A 22,677-nucleotide genomic window follows, 5' to 3' on the forward strand; every position below is an offset into this window, starting at 1 on the left:
CATTCTGAGAGCTTGTCTTGAGTTGCCTCAAGAGACTGATGACCTAATATGACACATAAAATTATTTTGAAGTTTATGTCATGGAAGAATTTGTATTTTTGAGTTTTAAATTACAGAGAACATCACTGCCAATACTACTCAGTAGTTTAAATCTTATTAATATTAATTTTTAAAAATAGGCTTTAAAAAATAATAGTGATTCCTTGTTAGGGAAGGGTGAGGTGGGGCTTTTTCATGCAGCCTATGTGGGCCTTAAACTTGGTAAGAAGCTGAGGGTGGCCTCAAACTTCTGGTCCTTCTACCTCTGCTTCCCAAGGACTATGATTACAGACATATACCACCAAGCGTGGTTGTGATGGTTCTTTAATCCAACCCGAAGTCCACCATATGGAAGCTAGTTACATGTTGAATAAAAGTGATTCAGACAAAACTGAGCACACACAAAACAGACTAATAAGTATCAAATTTCTTCTGTTTATGGATGACCATAATTTCAATAATTTCATTGTCCTATTAAGTGTAAATCAAGAAGAACCAGTAGAAGAAGTCTTCAGTGACTGATGCAAATCTTCAAAGCACAAAATACTAATCTATGCAATCTGGAGCCTTTGGGAGTCTATATTTGGTTTTATTTTAGCATGTTTCCCACCTGACTTAAAGTATTGCCAGCATTCTGATGGACATTCACTTCTGCTGCACAATAAAGAGCACTATGACTATGAGTAGCTAGGGAACAGTTTTGATGCCCTGTGGATATGAGAGCAGTGATAATACTAGATTTTGAATTTTTACTGAAAAGAGTGTATTTGGATTGCTTTTTGGAATTTTGGGCCTTATTTTCATTGAAAAAAGAATACAAAACTTTGAATATGTGATTCATGTCATATTTTGATTTGTTCTTAATCGAGCACCTACGTTTCTACCAAACTCAGCTAGGAGGGAATGGAATGGGGGAGGAGATCAGGGAAAAGAAAGAAAAGAGCTCTCACCTTAAAGAAACTTCTGGTCTTAAGACAAAAAGACAGTAAAACATAATTAAAATGTTATTTTCAAAAATTGCTTTTATTTATTTTAATGTATATTGGTGTTTTGCTTGCATGTGGATCTGTATACCATGTGCATGCCTGGTACCTGAGGAGACCAAAAGAGGATATCAGATACCCTTGGACTGGTGTTACAGACAGATGTGAATTGCTCTGTGGGTGCTGGGAATCGAACCTGAGTCTTCTATAGAGCAGCCAATGCTCTTAGTCGATGAGCTGTCACTCTAGCCCCAAGATGTTAATTATTAATTACTCCAAGAAGAGTAGGCCTATGGGAAGCCTAAATGAGGTAACATAAAATCCTGCCCAGGAAGGAGGTTACATTAGGTGGATACTTCATTCCCAGAATTATTATAACACAGCTTATCAATTGACCTGTGTGAACTTGGAATGAATGGCTTCTGCTGAGACTGGACACTGTGCAGAGAAAGAAATACTGGCATTCACTTGGATTGACCAGATGAATGATGGCTAACCTTCTGATGTAGTCCCTTTCTTGTCTTATTGAAAAGTCATTTCAGAGACACAATGGTGGAAAAGATCAGGGACCAGGAATCTTCTCAATCCACCCCTACCCCAGTTCAGATGTTGTGCTTGACTGTTCACTAGCTTGCTGGGTGGAATCAATCACAGTGGAAGTTTCTTGGATCAGCAGTTTCCAAACTTGGCTGCAGGATGAAATAACTTCTGTAATTAAAAAAAAATACACAAGTGTATACACACCTCTGCTGGTTGGGCTCTGGACAGGATAGTTAAACCTGTTCCTGAGATGGCAAAAGGAAAGAGAGCTTTGTGGTGACTCTTGCTGCAGATGTAGACGTTGCTTGTCGTAGAGGAAAGGGTACTTCTGAGGTGGTGGAAGGGATGGTGACGCAAGCCAACAGCACCCTCCTGTGAAGGGCCACAGTCCCCACTGGCCTCCTTCTCAGCAGCGACGCAGTGGGAAGCTGGACTCAGGCCTGAGCGTGGGGAGCACACTACACAAGGTGCGCTCAAGGAGTGACATCTATTGTTTCTTGCACAGTGCAAGAGTGTGTTATTGATTTGGATTTTATTCATAGTAGCCTTGAAGAATTGCCATCAGTTTTTACACTTGCCTCTTTATGCCATGAAATTACACATTTTTTAAAAGATATCTTGTTCAGTTTCGGTTCCCAAGTCTAGCTGGTCTACTCCATGACATGTTCATCACTTTGTGATTCTTGCATAAATGTATTTCAGGATACAACACTGTCTTAGTTTACTGTCTGTTTCTTCGATAAAATACCATGACCAAAAGTAACTAGGAGAGGAAAAGGTTGATTTGGCTTCCAGGTTACAGTCCATCACTGAGGGAAGCCAAGGCGGGAACCCAGAAGAGGGAACTAAAGCAGAGACTATGCTGCCTTTCCATGGCTTGCTCAGCTTTCTTTCCTATAAAACCCAGGACCACGCTCCCAGAGGTCAGTGCCCACAGTAAGATGGGCCCTTCCACATCAATCAGCAGCCAAGAAAATAACCCACAGATAAGTCCACAGGCCAATGTGATGTAGTCAATTCCTTGATTGAAGATTCCTCTTTTCAAGAGACTTTAGTTTGTGTGAAGTTGACACAATCTAACCTTCACAACTGCTATTTCACTTGTCTGTTCTATAGACATCTGGTTAATTGGAAAACCTGCATAATTTCCTGGTTTTGAAAATAGATGATATCAAGGAATACTCTTCTGGGGGTTGGAGGGGTGGTTCAGTAATTAAGTGCATCTATGGCTTTTACACAGGACCCGAGTTCAGTTCTCAGCACTCAGATCTAGCAAGTCCAATCACCTATAACTCCAGCTTTAGGGAAGCTAATGCCCTCTTCTACCTTCTCAAGTTCAAGTAGCTGTACTCACATGTATATATCTACACATAGTTAAATGGAAAAACCACACACACAAATCTCTCTCTCTCTCTCTCTCTCTCTCTCTCTCCAGACATTTGCTTTTAAGAGCTAGAAACTCAGAAGTAATTGATCCAGAATCCTTTGTGGAGTGTCTACTCATTGGGAAAGAAAATACACTTCATCTCAACAGGGATGCTGTTACTCTATGAACTGTCCCTGCAACTATACCCTAGAAAAGAATAAACAAAATAATGTCTTTTCATGTATCATATATACTGTTTGTCCTCAATTTTATATCAAGTAGAAAATATGAGGTTAAAGCTGTTTAAAACATTCATGAAAAATAACAATTTCTGAAGTATCACCACATTAGGTATGGGAGGGTTTTAAATGCCATATTCATTAAAAATTTGATGAACTTAGTTTTATATTACCTGATATGCATCTTTTAAAAAGCTGTTTTGGTACCAAATCCAATACCAGGTACATTTTACTTCCTGGTGAACATTCCACACTCTCTCTACAGTAAAAGTTCTGGATCCAGGCAAGGACAAGTCTTTAGAGCACACATAAGGCAATAGCTTGTAATGCAGTTTGTTTGTCCAAGGAGTTCTTGGCTCTGTAGCAGTGGCAGTAACAGAAATGTGTCTGGAAGTCCCAAGCCCAGGGAGATATGGAAGAAAGACAATGAAAGAGCAGATGGATATCTTTACAGTGCAATGATTTCAGAGCCACACTTGGGGTCATGCCCATTTTTTCTAACAGAGATGTGACAAAGAGGACAGACAGGGGCTAGTGAGAAAAGCATCTATCTCGGTGGTTTAAAAAAAATCTTTTTAGATTATCGAAGATTCTAAAGATTAAAATGAATATGATTTTAATTGTTTAGTCATAGAATACAAAAACTTGGTAGCATTGCTTTATAGATAATATGTCACATTTAATGATAAATAACCTGGTTATCAAGGGTGTATTCAGCATAAAAAATGCATATTCTTATATTGTTATTTGTTCTCTTAGAAGCAAGATAAAAATCTACATTAAGACTGTTTGGGGGCTTTCTAAGGAGACTCTTGCCGTGTATCTTTCAGTATCTCTCTTTTGTTCTTGAATTGTTCATAATCATCCATCACTTCCTGTTTCTACAATACACTGATGTCACATGGGAGTACTGAGACAACTTTAGACTCTTGATCACTGGATTTTAAAGTTGTTAAAGTTATAAAAATATTGGTGTGTATTTTAGGAATCTCTAAATTGTGTTGAAAACCAAGTGACTCTGAATACTATCAATTGGGGTCTTCTAAAAATAAAAAATAAACAAAACAAACAACTAGAAGACACGTGAGATATGTGGATTTGGAGAAGGGCTAACAGTGTTAGGGTTAATAGCGAACATATATGCTAATGGTTGTATGTTAGATGAAAAGTATGTTGTATGATGCAGTATTAGATGTAGTTGTACTAGCTCAGGGTGGTGGATATCCACAGGGCAGACTTGTTTGCTGTGACAGAACATGTACAACCTAAGCAGTCTTATAGTAACAACTCAGTGGCATTGTGCACCTTCATGTTGTGTAACTGTCATTACCATTCATTTCTAGAACTGTTTATATCTTAAACTTGACTCCTGTTACCCCTTTCCACAGTCTTGGTAATACTATTCTATACTTTCTATGAATTTGATTCTTCCAGCTACCTTGTGTGAGTCAAATCATACAGTGGCTGCTTTTGTGCATGACATATTTCACTAGAATATTGCTCATGAAGATCATCCATGCTGTAGCAGAACTCCACCTTTTTTCAGGCGGCATGTGTACACCATGTTTTGTGTATCCATGTATCTGTTGATGGACACTTGGCTTGTTTCCAATTTTGACTACTGTGTGTAATGCTGCTGTGAACATTAGCGTACACATATCTGTTTTAGCCCATGCTTCCAATTCATTTTGGAATGTAGCTAGCAGTACCATTGCTGGCTCATATGGCAATTCTAAATTTAAGTTTTGAGGACTTGCCGTTCTGTCTTCCATAGCAGATGTATCATTTTACATTCCCATCAACAATTGCACAAGGGTCCCCAATTTTCCACACCCTCCCCAGCTCTTATTTTCAATATTGTTTGTTTTTTTATAACAGACATTTTAACCATATTCTTATCTGTAGTTCCCTATGGGAACAAGAAAAATACTATCATGTGCTTATTTACCATTGATTGTATCTTCTTTGGAGAAGTGTCTATTAACATTCTTCACTTATTTTCCATTTTCTTTTTGTTTTTTGTTACTGACTGATACTTGCTTCTATTTTGAAAGTTAATTCCTTACAAACTCTTTTGTTGGAAGCATTAACTTTTTACTCTCTTGTCATCATCCTTTGAAGGACTAAAGTCTTAAATTTTCATAGTCTAATTACTCTCTTCTGGTTGTCTATGGTTTTGCACTGGACCTGGGAAGCTTAATCATAATGCAGCAATATTTGAAAACAGTGCTGGTAAAGAAATGAGTGTGTGAATGCAATTTCTTGATCGCCAAATGCAATGCAAAGATAAAAAAAACCCATGTTTTCATATTCTAGAAATAATTTGATTGAAATAACTGGACATTTAGAAGAATTTTGAAATTTTATAGTGCAACAATTGACTTCTAAAATACAGTTGATATCAAGCTTTCCAGATTTAAACTCACTGAAGAATCTATTCTGTCTTTTTTGGGATTTTTGAGGCCAGACCTTAACAGCCTACACTGTTTTGGAAGTCTCTGTTCAGGCAAGGATGATCTCAAACTTTTTATTCTCCACTTCCCAAATGCTGAAATCACACGTACACATCATTGCATCATGTAATTCCATTTCGTCCCCCTCTAGATATGGAGGAGAACATGGCCTTCATAAAGTGAAATTAAATTCTCTTCACGCTACTGTAGAGAATACAGCAAGAGCAGACTTCAGGGCTCTAACCCTGGCTGCTTGACATTCCTACAAGATGTAGGAGAGGCTGGGGGTTTGATGATGGGAGGGTCATTGTCAGTGAATGCAGACCCAGTTTGAAGGCTGACCTTAACACCATGCTTGTTACGTTATTGTTTTCTTCTCCTAAAGCTGTAGGGTAAAATAGCCAGACTTCCATTTTCAGAACCAGGCAGAACCAGCAAGACAGTGCCAGTGTCCTGCCTTCGGCCATCAAATAAGGCAGTGCCATGGACACAGAGGATACCTGTGATCAGCTATTTGTTGCTTTGACCCCATGGGACATGAAATTCTTAAGACCACACAAAGAACAAAGTCTAGACTACTAAAATCCATTGGGGAGAGGAGTAACTTGAATTCTAGTCTTCCTTTTGGAACTGCTTCCATTTGCTAACAAACATAAAAGGTTCTGTCTAGAGATGGGAAGCCAGACACTCTTTGGTGGAATGCTGTACTTAGCCACCATTTCCATTTCATTGCTGAGGTGCTGGGGAAAGTTAAAATGAGGTAAGGCACACTGGGAATGCAGAGGATAAACTAGAGAGATGGTTAGCATAAAAAGTTAGAGTGTATCTGGGCAGTAGATGGGGGCAGGATACCTCTGCATTATGAGTGTGAATGAAGTGTGAAATGGGAGGCTGTGAATTGCCATTTCCTTAGGACATTGGTGAATGCTGGATAGAAAACTATGCAATTGCAGCTTTATTTCTCAATCATCGTAAATTCCAACATCGAGGAAGCTAGTGGTGTTTTGTATACTTAAGTTTGAAATTTTACTCTGTGCACATTAATCAATTAAGATTCTCTGTGTTAGATGCCATCTATTGCAAGAAGAGACTCCTCTGGTGAGGGTTTGGAGATAACATAGCTGTAAGTCATTAAAAGTCTTTTTACTATTATGTACATTTTAGCAGAATTCTAGTACTGGGAGAGGGAAAGTCAGCTTTCCTTTATGACAGGTCTCCTGGTAGGATGAAACACTCCAGGGAAGACCACACTCCCAAGAGTTATTGGGCACACAAACTAGATCAGATGGGGCAAGAAAAAAGAAGAGTGGGTGGGTAGGCAAGGAGGCTGTAGAGTATGCCTATGAGAGGAGTTAGGGAGAGAAGCATATGATCAAAATAAATTATATGATATTCTTAAAGAATTAATAAGATATTATTTAGAAAATTGAAATTTTCAAAGAAAATTTGGAAAGTTCCTTGGGTCACAGTGCTTCCAGACACAAACCAGCTCTGAGAACATGGGTTATATAACTTTCTTTGAACCCTGAGTTCCCATATATGGCCTGTAAGTTTTAGTTGAAATTCATTAAGAGTACGTTTTTAGGTCCTTGGCAAATGAAGAGTTCATAACTCTAGTTCTCTAGTGATGGCTATCAATCACATGTCAGAAACAAAACATCATCAAAGGCTGCAGGGAAGTTTTATAAAATATGTTTTCTCCATGTTCCTCTTTACATAGGCATTGATTCATTTTCATAACATCCTTTGGGCTGGTATGAGAAAATGAAACTAAGACAGAAAGGAGAGGAGAATGCATACACAGACAAGGGGGGGAAATGGACATTGGTTAGAACTGAAGGGTAGAGGCTGTGACGGGATGAATGAAAGCTAGATAAATGATTGTCCAAATACTCCCAGAGACAAACAGTTGGTACATGATTTGGTTTTGATACAACTGTAATGAATGCCGTTCTTCTCTATGGAGCAGCATGCTGGAGCTTTAGCACAGCGCTGCTTGGTGCCCAGTGGGCAGCAAGCGCCCAGTCGCCAGTGCCACTTTCTAGTGCATGTTCATCTGCAGGATACTAAACGGGCTGCCATCCTTTTGATGTTTATGAATACAAGTAGTTACGATATGACCCAGTGGATTTTGTTTCAGGGAAAAGAAAAATAGGAGATTAAAAAAGGGAGATGGTGTAAGAATCAAGGAACAAGGGGAGGAAGGGTAAGAGGATGGTGGGGACGTACAGGATCAGGGGAGAGGAGGGTGAGGATGTTCAGGATCAGGGGAGAGGAGGGTGGGGATGCACAGGATCAGGGGAGAGGAGGGTGGGGATGCACAGGATCAGGGGAGAGGAGGGTGTGGATGTTCAGGATCAGGGGAGAGGAGGGTGGGGATGCACAGGATCAGGGGAGAGGAGGGTGAGGATGCACAGGATCAGGGGAGAGGAGGGTGGGGATACACAGGATCAGGGGAGAGGAGGGTGGGGATGTTCAGGATCAGGGGAGAGGAGGGTGGGGATGTATAGGATCAGGGGAGAGGAGGGTGGGGATGCACAGGATCAGGGGAGAGGAGGGTGGGGATGTTCAGGATCAGGGGAGAGGAGGGTGGGGATGCACAGGATCAGGGGAGAGGAGGGTGGGGATGCACAGGATCAGGGGAGAGGAGGGTGGGGATGTTCAGGATCAGGGGAGAGGAGGGTGGGGATGTTCAGGATCAGGGGAGAGGAGGGTGTGGATGTTCAGGATCAGGGGAGAGGAGGGTGGGGATGCACAGGATCAGGGGAGAGGAGGGTGGGGATGTTCAGGATCAGGGGAGAGGAGGATGGGGATGCACAGGATTCATAGGACAGAAGTTAAAAGAATTTCCTGGGTGTCTCCATGTTGTGAAAATGAGTAGCAAGCATTCTGTGTAGAGAAGAATTTTGTCTTCAGCAGTTCTTTCCCAGATTTATGTTTTGTGACTAAGGAAACAACTTCTCAAAAAATCTGTAAGCATTTTCTTTTTAGAAATTGAAAATCATTATTAAATAAAGGATTATTTTATTATAATTCAGAATCTTCTAGAGTGTGCCTGGAATAATTTGTAATAAAACTGTATGTATGTATGTATGTATCTATGTATGCATCCTCTAAATTGCTCATTTGCCAAGATGAAATTTTAAATTTCACAATAAATCTCACAGATGTGTTTATTATTGCCTTTGCCCTCATCTTGTAAAATGTATCACAGTATTGTCTGAGACAATGTAAAAAAAATTAAAACTATATTTTGACTATTTTTCCAATATATATTTATGAAATAGTGATTCCATTGTCTATTTACTTTTATTTGTAGATGATGTTGGGCTCCAGCCCTACCCAGTTCTAGCCACTTCTTGGGGTTTTCTTTGAGAATACTAGTTTTGAGACTACTATAATTCTTTCCATGATTCTAGAACCATACCCATTTTGGATCAAGAAGATGATTTTCTTGTTCATTTTGCTCAATGTTCTTAATAGAAAAACAGAAAACAGTACCGATGGTGGGAACTGTGGCCCACTGGAAAGATAACTGGGAAGAAGTGGTCAGTTAGTTGTTTCAGTGAAATACATTCAAGACCAGACAAACCTTATTGATGATGTGAGAACAAGACAGAAGAGAGACAAGCATCTACAGCATCCTTCAGGGGCTCTCTCCATCTCCTGCTCTGATCTCACTGCCCAGGCTGCACAGGTGTGGAAATGTGGAAGGGCAGCTGCATACACGGCCTTCTGCAGTTCAGAGGAAAAGCTCTGTAGACAAACCAGAATTGTCCTTATTTGCAGTCTCTAGAATGGTTCTTTCTCCTGGATTTTGCCCCATTTTCTTTGGAGTTACTAATAGAGACATAATGTCTTCTTACTAATTTTGGCTTTATAAACATTTCAGAGTTTGGCTTTTCTGTTATTTGAAAAATATACTTTCATAACTAAATATAAGAGATTTGTGGATTGTTCACACTGAGCTGAATTTCAGATGGCTTGAAACAAGATAATTAACACAGTCTTACTGCCGTCCACTTCTTTCTCCCCAAGGGTCTGTCAAGGCCTCCTTTCTCTTTTATTTGCTAAAATAAAGTCTTTGGTGAGAGTTGACATGCTAATGAGCAGTGATGTATGCTAAACACAAAAAGGGCAAGGGTCACATAATTTCTTCAAAGCTCAAGTAAATTGGGCAATAAAGATTGTTGATAGGAACTACAGCGAATATTTAAATATTAAGTTTATTAAGTTTTGATTGAAACAATCAGAATAGAGTATAGAGTCATCATTTCAGCGGCAAGCTAAAGTAAGCTACTGACTGAGATGATATTGTATCTGGACTTGGCTGAATGATTACTGTAGATCTTATTAGTTCCTATGTTCTTAAAAAAACACAGGAGCAAAATTTCCATATCTAATAGCCATAGTGTGGGTACATAATGTTCTACCTAAATGGAGATTGCTGAATATAACAGTTAGACCCAGACACTGAGGCATCTGTGAGTACAACAGCTTCCCTAGGTCATTATGGGCACTTCCATAACTATGATAATAGAAGCATCGTAGATCAGACAGACACATAATTCAGGACTCTGAGCAGAGGCAAGTTGCAGGTTGGGGATACTTATCTCTATGTCCTGTGTATATAGTTTACATTCCTAGAGCTAAATCAGAAATTATGTAGCTACTTAATGACTCTCCCCTATGATATTAAAATACTGTGTTTGTCTTTAAGTAGATTTAATAGTGCATCTTGCCTCTCTTTAGAGACCTTTAGCTCCCTCCCTTTCCTTGCTCTCCTTTGTTTCTCTTCCCTCTCCAAGTCTCCGTCTCTCTCTCCATCCTCATCTATTTCCTCTCTTTGCAGTCTGCACTCACTTGATTTGGTGTACAAAACGTGCCCTTGAGAAATTGTATCTAGATGCTACTTATGTTCATACTTCCTGTTTCAGCTCAACCTTTCTCACTCACACACATGTGCCTCACATTAAAGGATGACAGTCTCATAGCACATGGACTCCCACACCACAGTTTAAACAGGAAGTTCTGTTTAGTGGCCATATAGAGAAATTACCTACTAGCTGTTTTCATAATAGAAAACACAGGAGCTTCTTTATAGTTTGAGGGTGAAGTACTATAGTTGCCAGTATCGTATAAGATAAATTATGAAACAAGATATGCAAAGGCAAAGGTGTTTCTTAAAAAAGAGGAAAGCTGATGATCACAGAAGGGTGTTCATGGAAGGAATATGACTGAGACACTGCTAAGCTTGGTGTTTTTCTTAATACCTGTGATAACAGTTCTTGGTTGTCAGCTTGACTATATCTGGAATTACTGAAACCCAAGCAGCTGGGTACACCTGTAAGGGATTTTTTTTCTCAACTAAATCATTTGAAGTGGGAAGACCCACTTTTAATCTGAATCATTTGAGGTGGGAAGACACAGCTTTAATGCAGATCTTTTGAGGTAGGAAGATCCACATTTAGTATGAGCTATACCTTCTGCTGGCAGCCTATATAAAGGACATGGGAGAAGGAAGCTTGCTCTTTTGGCCTGATTGCTTCCACTGCAAATCCATTCCTTTACTGGCTTTAGAGCATGCTTCTTCAGGATTCTGGCATACACTGAAGAGCAGCTGAGACATGCAGCCTCCTGGACTGAACAACTACTGGATTCTTGGATTTTTTCCATTGGTAGACAGCTGTAGTTAGACTAGCTGTACTACATCCTATAAGCCATTTAAATATATACATGGAATTTATTACAGAATACACACACACACACACACACACACACACACACACACACACACACACACACGTATATTCTGTAAGTGCTATTCTTCCAGAGAACCTTGACTCATGCAACATCTTTGTGAAGGAGCTGAAGACCAGTTCAGTGGACAAGAATACTTGCTGCTCTTGGAGAGGAGCTGAGTTTTGTTCCCAGCACCCACATTTGGCAGCTCACAACTTCCTGTAACAAGGGATCTTTTGCCTTCTTTGGCTTCCACCAGCACCTATATGTATCTGCTACACATACATACACTCAGGCACACACACATATATAAAATAAATCTTTAAAAATTGATAAATAAGTGTAAAAAAATTAAACCCAAAAATTTTGTAATAGGCCGGATAATGATCCAGCATTCAAGAGTTACTGCTTTTCCAGAGCATATGAGTTTTTTTTGTCAGTATCCATGTTTAGTGGTTCACAACTGCTGGTAACTCCAGCTCCAGGGTATCTTCTGGACTCTGCAGGTACTGTATTCACATGTACAGACAGATAACACACATGCACACACACATTATATATATATATATATATATATATATATATATATATATATATATATATATATAATTAAAATAAAAAAAATCTTTGCAAATCTTCATAAAGTCATTTGCGGTAGGAAAATTATGATAAAATGAGAAATTAGTTTTAAATACTAGATACTTTTGTATATTTCACCAGCCTAATCACACAGAAAGAAATGAGCATACTGCACACCAGTCAGTCACAGAATTGGTGAAGACCCCTCAGTGTGCACATGAGAGGAGAGCAAAGATTGGTTTCTCTGAGCAAGATTTGCTTATGTTTATCCAGAGTATAATTTTTAAAAATAGTTTTTGAGATATAATTGTTTAATAAACTGTACTTGATCAACTCTTTAAATGTATTCATTCCTGCCACCATCATTCCCTCTGATGTCACAAACATGTCGGCCACCATTCAGTTTTCTGTGTGCCCTGTTATGATCGTGGCCTCTACCTTTGCTTGCTCACGCCTCCCTTTTCCCCGTTCCAAAACAGCCACTGGTTTGCCACTGGTTTCTGTCACTGTCCAAGAGTTTGTGGCTACTCTGAAAAGTGTCTGTATTTTATTGTGTATTTCTAAAACAAGTGTTTGGCCTGCATGTATATCTGTAAACCACATATGTGCCTAATTCCCTTCGAGGCCAGAAAAGGCATCAGATCCTCTGGAACTAGAGTTACAGATGGTTGTGAGCTGCCATTGTGGGTGCCGGGAATCGAACCCAGGTCCTCTGGAAGAACAGCTGATGCTCTTAACTGCTCAGCTGCCTCTGCAGCTTCTAGTTTGTACTCTCTAAAATTTTACATGAACCAGACCACATAGCTTCAGAATGTCTGTTCTAAATGTATAAAATACAAGTTCAATGAGGTGTATAGAGTCTGGGTCTGGTTCATTTTGCTGCATAATGCTTGTTATGGCAATGATATGATGAATTTTCATTCAACTAAAAATCCTTCCTCTCTCTTTTTAAAAGTTTTTCATATAGTTTCCAATCATTTAGGAATTTTTCAAAGATATTTCTTTTGTGAATTTACATATACTTAAATCTATACAAACTTGGAAGCAAATTGTGTTAGTTTCAACATGGTCTTTGATGGCAAATAATTCATTCACACTTGAAAAAAAGCCATTGTCAGTTGGCATGTTCTATGAATGTCCACTAAGTCAAACTGATGGAATTATTAAAATATTCTATACTTTCCAATTCTCATTTGCATGTCCTATTGTGATATTGGACACAGAAGAGATGATGTTGAAATCACTTGCTGCAATCAATATTTTATTTCTTTCCTATCTACTACATTTATGCTTTAATACATTTTGAAGCTTGATCATGAAGTGTTTAAATATTTAGGATTTTTATGAACTATGATGAGTATACTTTTTTGTCTTTATCACTGTAAAATGATCTGGTTTATGATTGGTAACATTCATTGTTCTGAAATTTGCCTTTAAGCACAGGAATAAGCACTTCAGATTTCTTTTGATTAATTTTAACATGATGTATCTTTTTCAATCCTCCCTCTTTTAATATTTGTTTTTGTATATGTGTAATGCTTTCTGGATGAACATACATGGTTGAGGCTTGTCTTAACTTGATAATCTTGCTTTTGATTTTGAATAATTGGATGATTTAAAGTTAATGTGTTCTTCAGCATGCTTATGTTTAAATATTTTCCTACCTATTATATATTCTTTTTTAACTGTTTTATACTGTTTTGGGGATCAATTGAGTATTTTATGGCTCTAACTTAGATATTTGAGTGATTGATAAAAATTTCCTTTTACTTTATGGTTTGTAATATGTATTTTAAAATATAATTTAAAATATCATACTACAAAGCATGGGGACCTTAAAACGTACACTTACACTTATTCTTTTGCAACCTTTCTTTTTATTCTTAGATACTAATTGTTTCAATAATCTCCTTCTGGAAAATAATACTTACTGCAGTAATCTACAGCCTTTTATTTTTCTGCTTAGATCTAAGATAGTCAATAAAAAGTACAGTACATAAGAAATAGTAATGAAATCATATTATTTCAACATAAATTATATATTCTATTTTTTAAATTTTGATGCTAGGATGTGACACATATGTTTAAGATAAAGTACTACCATTTTAGGAAACTTTTTTCTTGGTAAATAATATGTATACATTACCTTACACATATATGCCTATTTAACCCAAAGGAGTTGCATCGGTAGTGGTCAAGACATCCCTCCTCTGACTTACTGGCTGCCATGTGCTTTGAATTTATAAATGGGCTTCTCCATAGGAGATAGAGGTACATGTTATATGTTAAATAAATACGAAAAAAGAAAATAAAAACAGTAAAGTGATTCTTTCTCCCTTCATGACAACCTTAACTATTGATGTTAAAAACACATGAGATTTTACATATTCTTTTTTTAATGTGATCTCTTTATTTTAAGTTATATTTGTAGGGTCCTCATTGGTCCTGTAGCAAGTGGTTTATAAATAAAAAATAAACCTATAATAGTGACCTCACACTAAAAGACAGAATTCATTCTATAAAAAGCTGTCACTTCTAAGGAATCTGTGGTTGAAATTACTCTTCAAAACTTGCGACATATCTTGCTCCAATTAATAATGTCATGCTAGTCACTATAAAAAAACCCAAGGGCAGACAAGAGAAGACAGCACTGTTGCCATTTTCAGGAGCCTTGGCTGTAACCCAACCCATTGATTTCATCACCGCTCTCTTCCATGTTGAATAACGAATTTCACTTTCTGTGGCTTGGATTTGTGGTTCATACCGTTCCATCAGGACTGCAGACATATCCTCAGGTTCAAGACTCCAAACATCTACCCCTTCTGCAGCTCCAGCTGCCATGGCAGCTCCCAGGGCAGTTGTTTCAGGCATAACAGACTTGACTATCGGAATGCGTAGAATATCTGCCTGTAGTTGCATAAGAATTTTGTTGTTGGTCATTCCTCCATCTACCTGCAAGTGACTGAGTGGAATTCCACAATCGCGGTTCATGGCATCCACAATCTCTCGAGTTTGGAAGCAAACAGCTTCTAATGTAGCAAAAGCAATATGGCACTTATTGGTGAACTGAGTGAGACCACAGATGATCCCTCTTGCACTGGGTTCCCAGTAAGGTGCATATAACCCTGAAAAGGCTGGGACGAAGTAGCAGCCATAGGAAGTGCCTGCCTCTTTTGCAAGTTTTTCAACTTCGTCTGCGGTCGTTATAATTTCAAACTTGTCTCTTAGCCAGCGAATAACAGCACCAGCTATTGCAACAGAACCTTCTAATGCGTAACACGCTGGCTTCTTTTTGCCCAGTTTGTAAGCCACTGTGGTCAGAAGGCCATGTTCAGAAAACACACATTTCTGGCCTGTATTACATAGTAAGAAACATCCTGTTCCATATGTGTTTTTGGCTTGACCTTCCTGGAAACACATTTGTCCTACTAAGGCAGCAGATTGGTCGCCCAAACATCCAGATATTGGCACGCCTTCCAAGGCCCCTGATGTCATCAGGCCATAAATCTCAGAAGAACTGCATACGTTTGGGAGAATGTTCATTGGAATTTCAAAAAAGTCACAGAGTTCTTTATCCCACTCCAAAGAGTGGATGTTGAAAAGCATCGTTCTACTAGCATTTGTTACATCTGTGCAATGGACGCCTCCGTTGACGCCTCCGGTCATACACCAGATGAGCCACGAGTCGATGGTTCCGAACAGGGCTCTGCCTTCCTCAACAGCCTTCTGAATGGGTCTTAGGTTGTCGAGCATCCACCGCAGTTTCACCGCACTGAAATAAGTGCTCAGGGGGAGACCGGTCTTAGACTTGACAAAGTTGCTATTTCCTGGGATTTTCTTACTGAGACTCTCCACAGTAGACTGGGTTCTGAGATCGAGCCACACCACAGCATTGTAGAGAGGCTCTCCCGTGAACTTGTCCCAGATCACAGTGGTTTCCCGCTGGTTGCTCACGCCGACAGCCTTGATGTTGGAGATATCAATGTTCACTCCAGCAAGTTTCTCGCAAGCTCTCGCTATGCATTCATAGACAGACTGAAGGATTTCCTTGGGGTCTTGCTCCACCCATCCTTCTTGTGGATACTCTTGTGTCAGTTCCACACGATGATGGCTAAGAAGTTCTGATGTTTTCGAGTTGAAAACTAGAAAGCGAGTGGAGTTGGTGCCCTGGACCACCGCTCCCACCAACGGCCCCACAGCTGTTTGCTTCGAGGCGGCCATGAGCCTGGTTAGTGGAATCTGCAGCTCAGGGACCGTTTCCCTGGTGATGCCAGTTTGGAGGAGGCACAACAGCCAGTCAGAGACGCTGGAGTGCGCAGGCGCAGCTGCCTGCCTAACAGCTTCCGCTAACCTGTTAGTCCCTCGCCCGAGCCCCGCCCCTCGCCTCTCCATGTCATTTCCAGGGATTTATAGGAAAATATTTAGTATGTGCTTCACTCTTGCATGTGTGGATCTGTTTCTGTTTTCTCTCCCTTTCTACCTGTGAATTATCCTTAACATTTCTTATAGAACAAATATATGGGACACTGAAAAGCATTTTGTCTTAATACTGAAAGCTAATTTGTCTTGGGTATAGAATTCTAATTTGCTCTCTCATGCCTTCCGTTTAAGAACCATGGAGCAGTTACTCCAATAACTTCACTTCCTGTTTTAGGTGTGTTTCTGTCATTCTTGTTTTTAGTTTGCTTGCTTTTACTCTGTTTGCAGAGTTTTCATCGTTGCTGTTTAGTGTGTGTGTGTGTGTGTGTGTGTGTGTGTGTGTGTGTGTGTGTGTGTGTGTGTGTGGTATTTCCCATTAGTTTTATTGTGGTGTGCATTATGGTGTTTTTGTTGTTTGTTTTTGTTTAGTTTTCTGTCCTTTCTGTGCTTGGTGTTCATGGTGTCACCTATCTGCAGATTCACAGCTTCCATCAAGTTTGGGAAATTCTGGCTATTATTTCTCCAAATAGTTTCTTTGCTGTGCTTACTCCTTTAATGTCTCAAACCTCATGTTGAATCTGTCTTACAAGTTCTCTGGCATTCTCCTTGTTATAAAAAGATCTTTTCTGTCTGTATTTAAATTTACAGTTTATAATTGCTCTGTATTCAAGCCCACTACCCTCCAGTGTCTAGATCTGCAGTTAATTCATCTGCTGTATTTTTCCACTTCATGTGTAGCTTTCATTCCTAGAAGTTTATCTTGGGGATTTTAAAACATCTACTGAACTTTTCTTTCAAGTGTGGAATATGGTTAGAATAGCTTTTAACTTCATTTTCTGCTAAAACCTGTGTCAGTTTCTGTTCAATTTTGATTTATTGATTGTCTTCTTGTGACTTGTATTTCCATGATTCTTTGCATGTCTGATAATTTTTAATTAAATGCCAGGCACTGTGGATTACTTACCTGGCTGCTGGGCACACTGGCTCCCTGTTGTGTTCTGAGATGTCGGTAAGTCACCTGGAAACAGTTGCTTCTTCCCAGCTGTCCTGTTTTATTTTAATTATTCTTTGATTGCTTCATACACATAAACAATATGCTTAGATCATATCCACTTGTTCCACTCCGACTCTTCTCCAATCACACCATCATTCTTCCGACTTTATCTTCTTTTAATAACCCATTGAGTCTAAAATTAATCCTGCCTATATAGGTTCATGGATGTAGGGTCATCCACTACACTGTAAGCAACTTATCTTAGACCATCCTCATAAAGAAAACTCATTCTTCCTCTCCAGTAGCCATCGGTTGACAATTTCTCTTCAGTTAGGAGGGACACCATATGAACCCCTTCCACTCAACTTGTTCCCAGGATCTGAAGAAATCAAGATGGAAATGACCTGGAAGTTTTCTCCCTCTGGGTGCCTTAGAATGAGATGGTCCTACACAAGTTGCTGGGGGAGAAAAATTATCAAGTCTTAACCCGGCTGGGAACTTAGAATGCTAGAATAATGACAGATTTAGGCAGATATGAACATTGGAGCAATAGTGATGTATACATTATGAGGGGAAGCAACAGTTTTCAAATGGAATTTTAAAGACCACCGCCCAGGATGTAACTCATGCTTAGAACTATAAACCTGCCCAAGAAGCCATAGCTCAGGCCATAGGTTCTAGGAAGAACCTACTTTTTTTTTTTTCTAAATGGACATAGTATCAGACTCCCCTCTGAATTCATCTCTCTCTAGTGCAGATCTAGTTGCTCATCAGAAGAGATGCTTTGGGCAGTGTACAGTGGCTAAGACAGAGATTCAGAACTGGCCTCTGCACAGAGAAAAAGTGACTGTGGAGTGTTCATCACACCCTGTCTCTCCCAAGGTTAAAAAACACCATAGAAGAGGGGGAGCATGAAAACATCATAGAGCATGATGGGGACTACACAACCGTATCTTCTGGGTGTGACAGAGCTGTTGTGTATACAAACTCCCAGCTGTTTGGGTTCCCTGCTTAGAGCTGTACAAGTTCAAGTCCGTAACATTCCAGCTTTACTGTGCAAAATTGTTAGAAGAAATATGGGCCCTGCTCAGCCTGTGACTGACTGTTCTCCTTGGGGTAAAGGCATTTCTTTTTCTGTGAACTCTACACAGTGTCCAAAGCAAATGATGTTTTGTGGCTTGTGGGAGGAGTCTTAGCTCCCAGTCCTGGACTGATATCAGGCCCTGTTCTTCCTAACCTTCTCCTGTGCATCTTTTCATGGCATCAAGAGATTTCTTCAAAAAGAACACTGATCAGTACTCAGCTGAATACTTTGGGTGCTCTCTGGAAGAGCCCCAGATGTTTGCCCTACACAGCTCTTTTTCCCTCTGTGTGCTCTGAACTAAGTACCTTAGTGTCTCTGAAAGATCAGCTCAGCATCCTTGTTATTCCCTTCCACTGGGCTCCACCTGGGTGACACATCCCTCTGTTGTGGCTCAAACCAAGACAGTGAGCTAGTAGTGCCCACACCATTTGGTTCTCACCTCTTAAGACTCACTTTTCATTCCCTGGCATTTAGCACTTTATGCAGAACTGTCATGAATTTTATAAATGATCTCTTATATTTTTGTTCACTTTTATTCCATGTTGGCCAGAGTAAATATCCACTGAATGGAAACTTAAAATTTTTTATCTGTGAAGTTGGTGATTAAAAAAATATTTAATTTCCTGAGTGGTGGTGATACACATCTTTAATCCTCAGCACTTGGGAGACAGAGGCAGGTGGATCTCCAAGTTTGAGGCCTGCCTGGTCTACAGAGGGAGTTCCAGGACAGCCAGAACTACTCAGAGAAACCCTGTCTCTAAAAACAAAGACACAAAACAAAAAATATTTAGTTACCTGTTAAAATTTATTTAACAATCAGTTAATGGTAGCAATTTGTATACTAGGGCATAGATTACATCTGACTTAGCTTAAAGATAAGACCGATGTATTCCTAATGAAAATCAAACAGAGCAATATAGTAAAATAACAAAATGAACTGTGGTACTATTATTTCACTATTTTAACTGGATTTATTCTCCATTTAAGTAAACCCCTCAGTGATTATAAAGTGAGACAAAGAAAGGTAGCATTCCAATGCAGTTTGGATGGTAAGGAAGGATCAGGAATGTCCAGACTTTCTCCATTGTGTCTCCGTTCACTTTTCAAAAAAGTCTACCAGAGCCACTTGTGAGATATTGTACTATGTCTGTCTGAATTTTCATGCCATATAGTGTGTAAATTGCATTAATTTTTCTCACCATGTGTTTGACAGTAGTAAGACATTTCAGGTACAAAATTATAAATATATAAGAAAATGATTTAATCCATTTTTCTTTATATCCCTTCTTCCTATTCACACCAAAATATGCAAACGATGTTCTCATCCCTATTAGTTATTAAGTTTTAGACTGCCTTTAAGAAATTTCTCTTGGAGCTGGAGAGATGACTCAGAGGTTAAGAGCACTGGTTGCTCTTCCAGAGGTCCTGAGTTCAATTCCCAGCAACCACATGGTGGCTCACAATGATCTGTAATGAGATCTGGTATCTTCTTCTGGCTATTATACATAACAAATAAATATTTAAAAAAGAAAAGAAAAAAGAAATTTCTCTTTATGTACTTAACTATAAAGCCTTTTGTTCTGATTATAAAGAAATGGTTTATACAATTTCACTGATGATAAGTTATAGCCATTAAGTGATCAAATAAATGTCACAATTCAGTTTTAAAAATTGACTAATTGGCTTAGTTTCTTTAACAAAAGCTGACAAAGAATGCTTTTCAGACAACTGAACAGAAAGTTAAAAAGTTTAAACTTCCCAAACGATCAGATTATAGTAGGTAACAGCACACTCAGCTACAACTCCTTCTGAATTTAAAATCTTTATCAGTATCCACATTATAAAGTTTTAAATTCAACCATTCATTCAGTAATTTAACAAATATGTTTTGAGGGGTGTTATACATGAGTTTTATTGTAGGCAATAATACAGTGATACAGAAAATATCATCCTTACTACAGCTTTTAGGTTAGAACCATACCAACTAAATTTACTTGTCTTTAACGAAGTATCTTCCACTATACACCCTATTTTAGAGAGCAATTTATTTGAATATTTCTTTTTCCCTATCTACTCCCCTATATTATATGTTCAATGAGGACTTGGAACTGGGTATTATATTTAATCTTTAATTTTTAGCCTGTCTCAAATCCTACAAACTCAAAAAATTTGTTAAATGAATTAATGGGAACCACTGGTTATGGTCCTTGCTTAGCTAAGCAATTACAATAAAGTCAAGATAATTTATTTGTATTTATTTTTACATAATAGTTTAGCATACATTATAAATGGTTATATGCAATCAGTTATCACCAAAAGGGCAATTTGAAGTTTCACTTTGGGAGTTCCTTAGAAGTATATGTTTGTTGGTTAATTACCTTTATTAGGTTTATCAATAAAAGACAGAGGGAGGGCATTATTTCAGGAAAAAAAAAACTGTAATATAAAAGAAATCTCAACTTCTAGGACCTGGGAACTTCTGCAAGGAAAATGCTTGATTTGCTTCTCCTTGTCTGAGCCTCAGAAAATGAACTTGAGCTCCTGTTGGCTCGGGAAAACTGCTTGGCCTTCTAGTTGGAGAAGATTATTTAAATTTGTACACAAAAGTGTGAGAAGGGAAATTAAATTTCTGTGCAGATTAAAATTATCTATAAAATGCAGAAGTATTAAGGGCTCACCATGAACACAGCAAGAGGTTAATAAAAGTAGAGCAGGTGGGGTTCACAAATATTCACTTCCATTAGGTTATCAGAGACAAGCTGAGACAGATGGCATCTGGGATCGTAGCCTGGCGATGAGCTCAGGCATGGTTAGTGTAGTTCAGCTGGAGACCAGTGTCTCTTTCAAAAGGGTATCTGGGCTTCACAAAGACCTTGCTGTCCCATCACTGTGTTCTTACCTGTATTACACTGAATAATCAATAATGTCTTGAGTTTCCCAATTAAAAATATCTTTCCAGCAAGTTTAAAATGATAACAAAATTCCCATCCTTATCAAGCCTTTGTCCAGGTTTGTCTGATGAAATAAACGGTTCTAAGATAACTTCTAAAGTTAGTGTACTAATTTTACTGCTGAGCTTGCACTTTACCTATGGCTTTGGCGATTTGCTAATTTGAAAGGTCGTAGAGATATTAAACCCAGTAGAAGCCCTTGGAGGTAGTTTTAATTCTTGCTTTTCTTGTGTTCTGTTGTGTACTCTGAAAATATGGACTTTACACAGTCAAGGGAAACATCTCACCATTGGGAGATTATCAGGAAGAGTGGATGGTATTGCTGGTAGCTCAGGACATCACAAGACAGTTTCAACTTAGCACCTGGCCTTTCTGGAAAAGTGCCTGGCATTTTATCTTCAGTGAATCCCATTGGCATCTGTTTTAAATTGCTCAGCCATCCTGACACCCACAGCTCTCTTTTGGAATGCTGTCATCCAAGGCAATGTGCTGCTTTTGGACTCACTAGTCTGTTCTTAGTGGAGCCCAAAGTGACACCCATCTGTAAGAAGATGGTCTTCAGTAGATCTCAGTATCAATCTGTAATTGTATACTGAGCATCACAGAAACCATGGCATAGATATAGGAGAAGTTGATGGACAGCCACTAGGCCAGGTTGAAGAAGATGGGCAGTGTGTGTGGATAGCCTCTTCCTGAAGACATCATAGGAGTGGGCAGTGACCAAGCATAAAAGCCGAACCACCATGTGTAACCAAACCACTTCTGTATAAAGGTTAGTGCTCCAACTGCCCACCTGCCCTGTCCATCATGTATTACTGAGGACCTCCATCTCTTAAATCAAGATAATTTAAATTTTGCTTTCTGGATGAACTGTAGGCTAGTAGTTTTGTAATCTAACATATTAAGACAGGTTGAATAATGACTAGGAGGAGAATAGGTAGATGGAAAGATGTAAGGAAGTTATAATAAGAAAATGTTGGTTGTGGGATCTACATGGTGCTTACAGTGGTGTGGTGATGAAGTTCTTTCAGTTTTTTTATTTATTCGCTAATGTCCATAATAAAATGTTGGTATACTGTTATTTCATCTCTGTAACAAAGTATCTGAGATAACTAACTTTCAAAGAGAAATGATTTATTTTGGCTAAGTTTTAGAGAGTCCAGTGTGATTGGGTGCATCCATTGCTTGTGCTCTTAACGGGCTTTCTGTGTAGCAATTGTGGATGAATGCATAGCAGAGTAAACTGTCCCCCCGGGCTATGATAATGGAACCTCCCATTATCATGTCA

General features: G+C 38.9%; 1 protein-coding gene and 1 long non-coding RNA gene across 2 annotated transcripts in view; one reads left to right on the plus strand and one right to left on the minus strand.

The window, feature by feature from the left end:
* LOC121820968 (uncharacterized) overlaps positions 1-22,677 on the plus strand; it is a 185,681-nt gene that overhangs the window by 45,487 nt on the left and 117,517 nt on the right. The gene's annotated exons all lie outside the window — the stretch shown is intronic.
* On the minus strand, positions 14,320-19,939 carry Gk2 (glycerol kinase 2). The gene has a single exon (XM_076546687.1). It carries the CDS (start codon positions 16,331-16,333, stop codon positions 14,498-14,500), a length of 1,836 nt encoding a protein of 611 aa, XP_076402802.1. The 5' UTR covers positions 16,334-19,939; the 3' UTR covers positions 14,320-14,497.

This window comes from Peromyscus maniculatus, chromosome 10 (genome assembly GCF_049852395.1).
Source record: "Peromyscus maniculatus bairdii isolate BWxNUB_F1_BW_parent chromosome 10, HU_Pman_BW_mat_3.1, whole genome shotgun sequence".
NCBI classification, from domain to species: Eukaryota; Metazoa; Chordata; class Mammalia; order Rodentia; family Cricetidae; genus Peromyscus; species Peromyscus maniculatus.

What these genes read in the sequence shown, in the direction of transcription:
- Gk2 (XM_076546687.1), bottom strand. Translation starts at nt 16,333, where the DNA reads ATGGAGAGGCGAGGGGCGGGGCTCGGGCGAGGGACTAACAGGTTAGCG.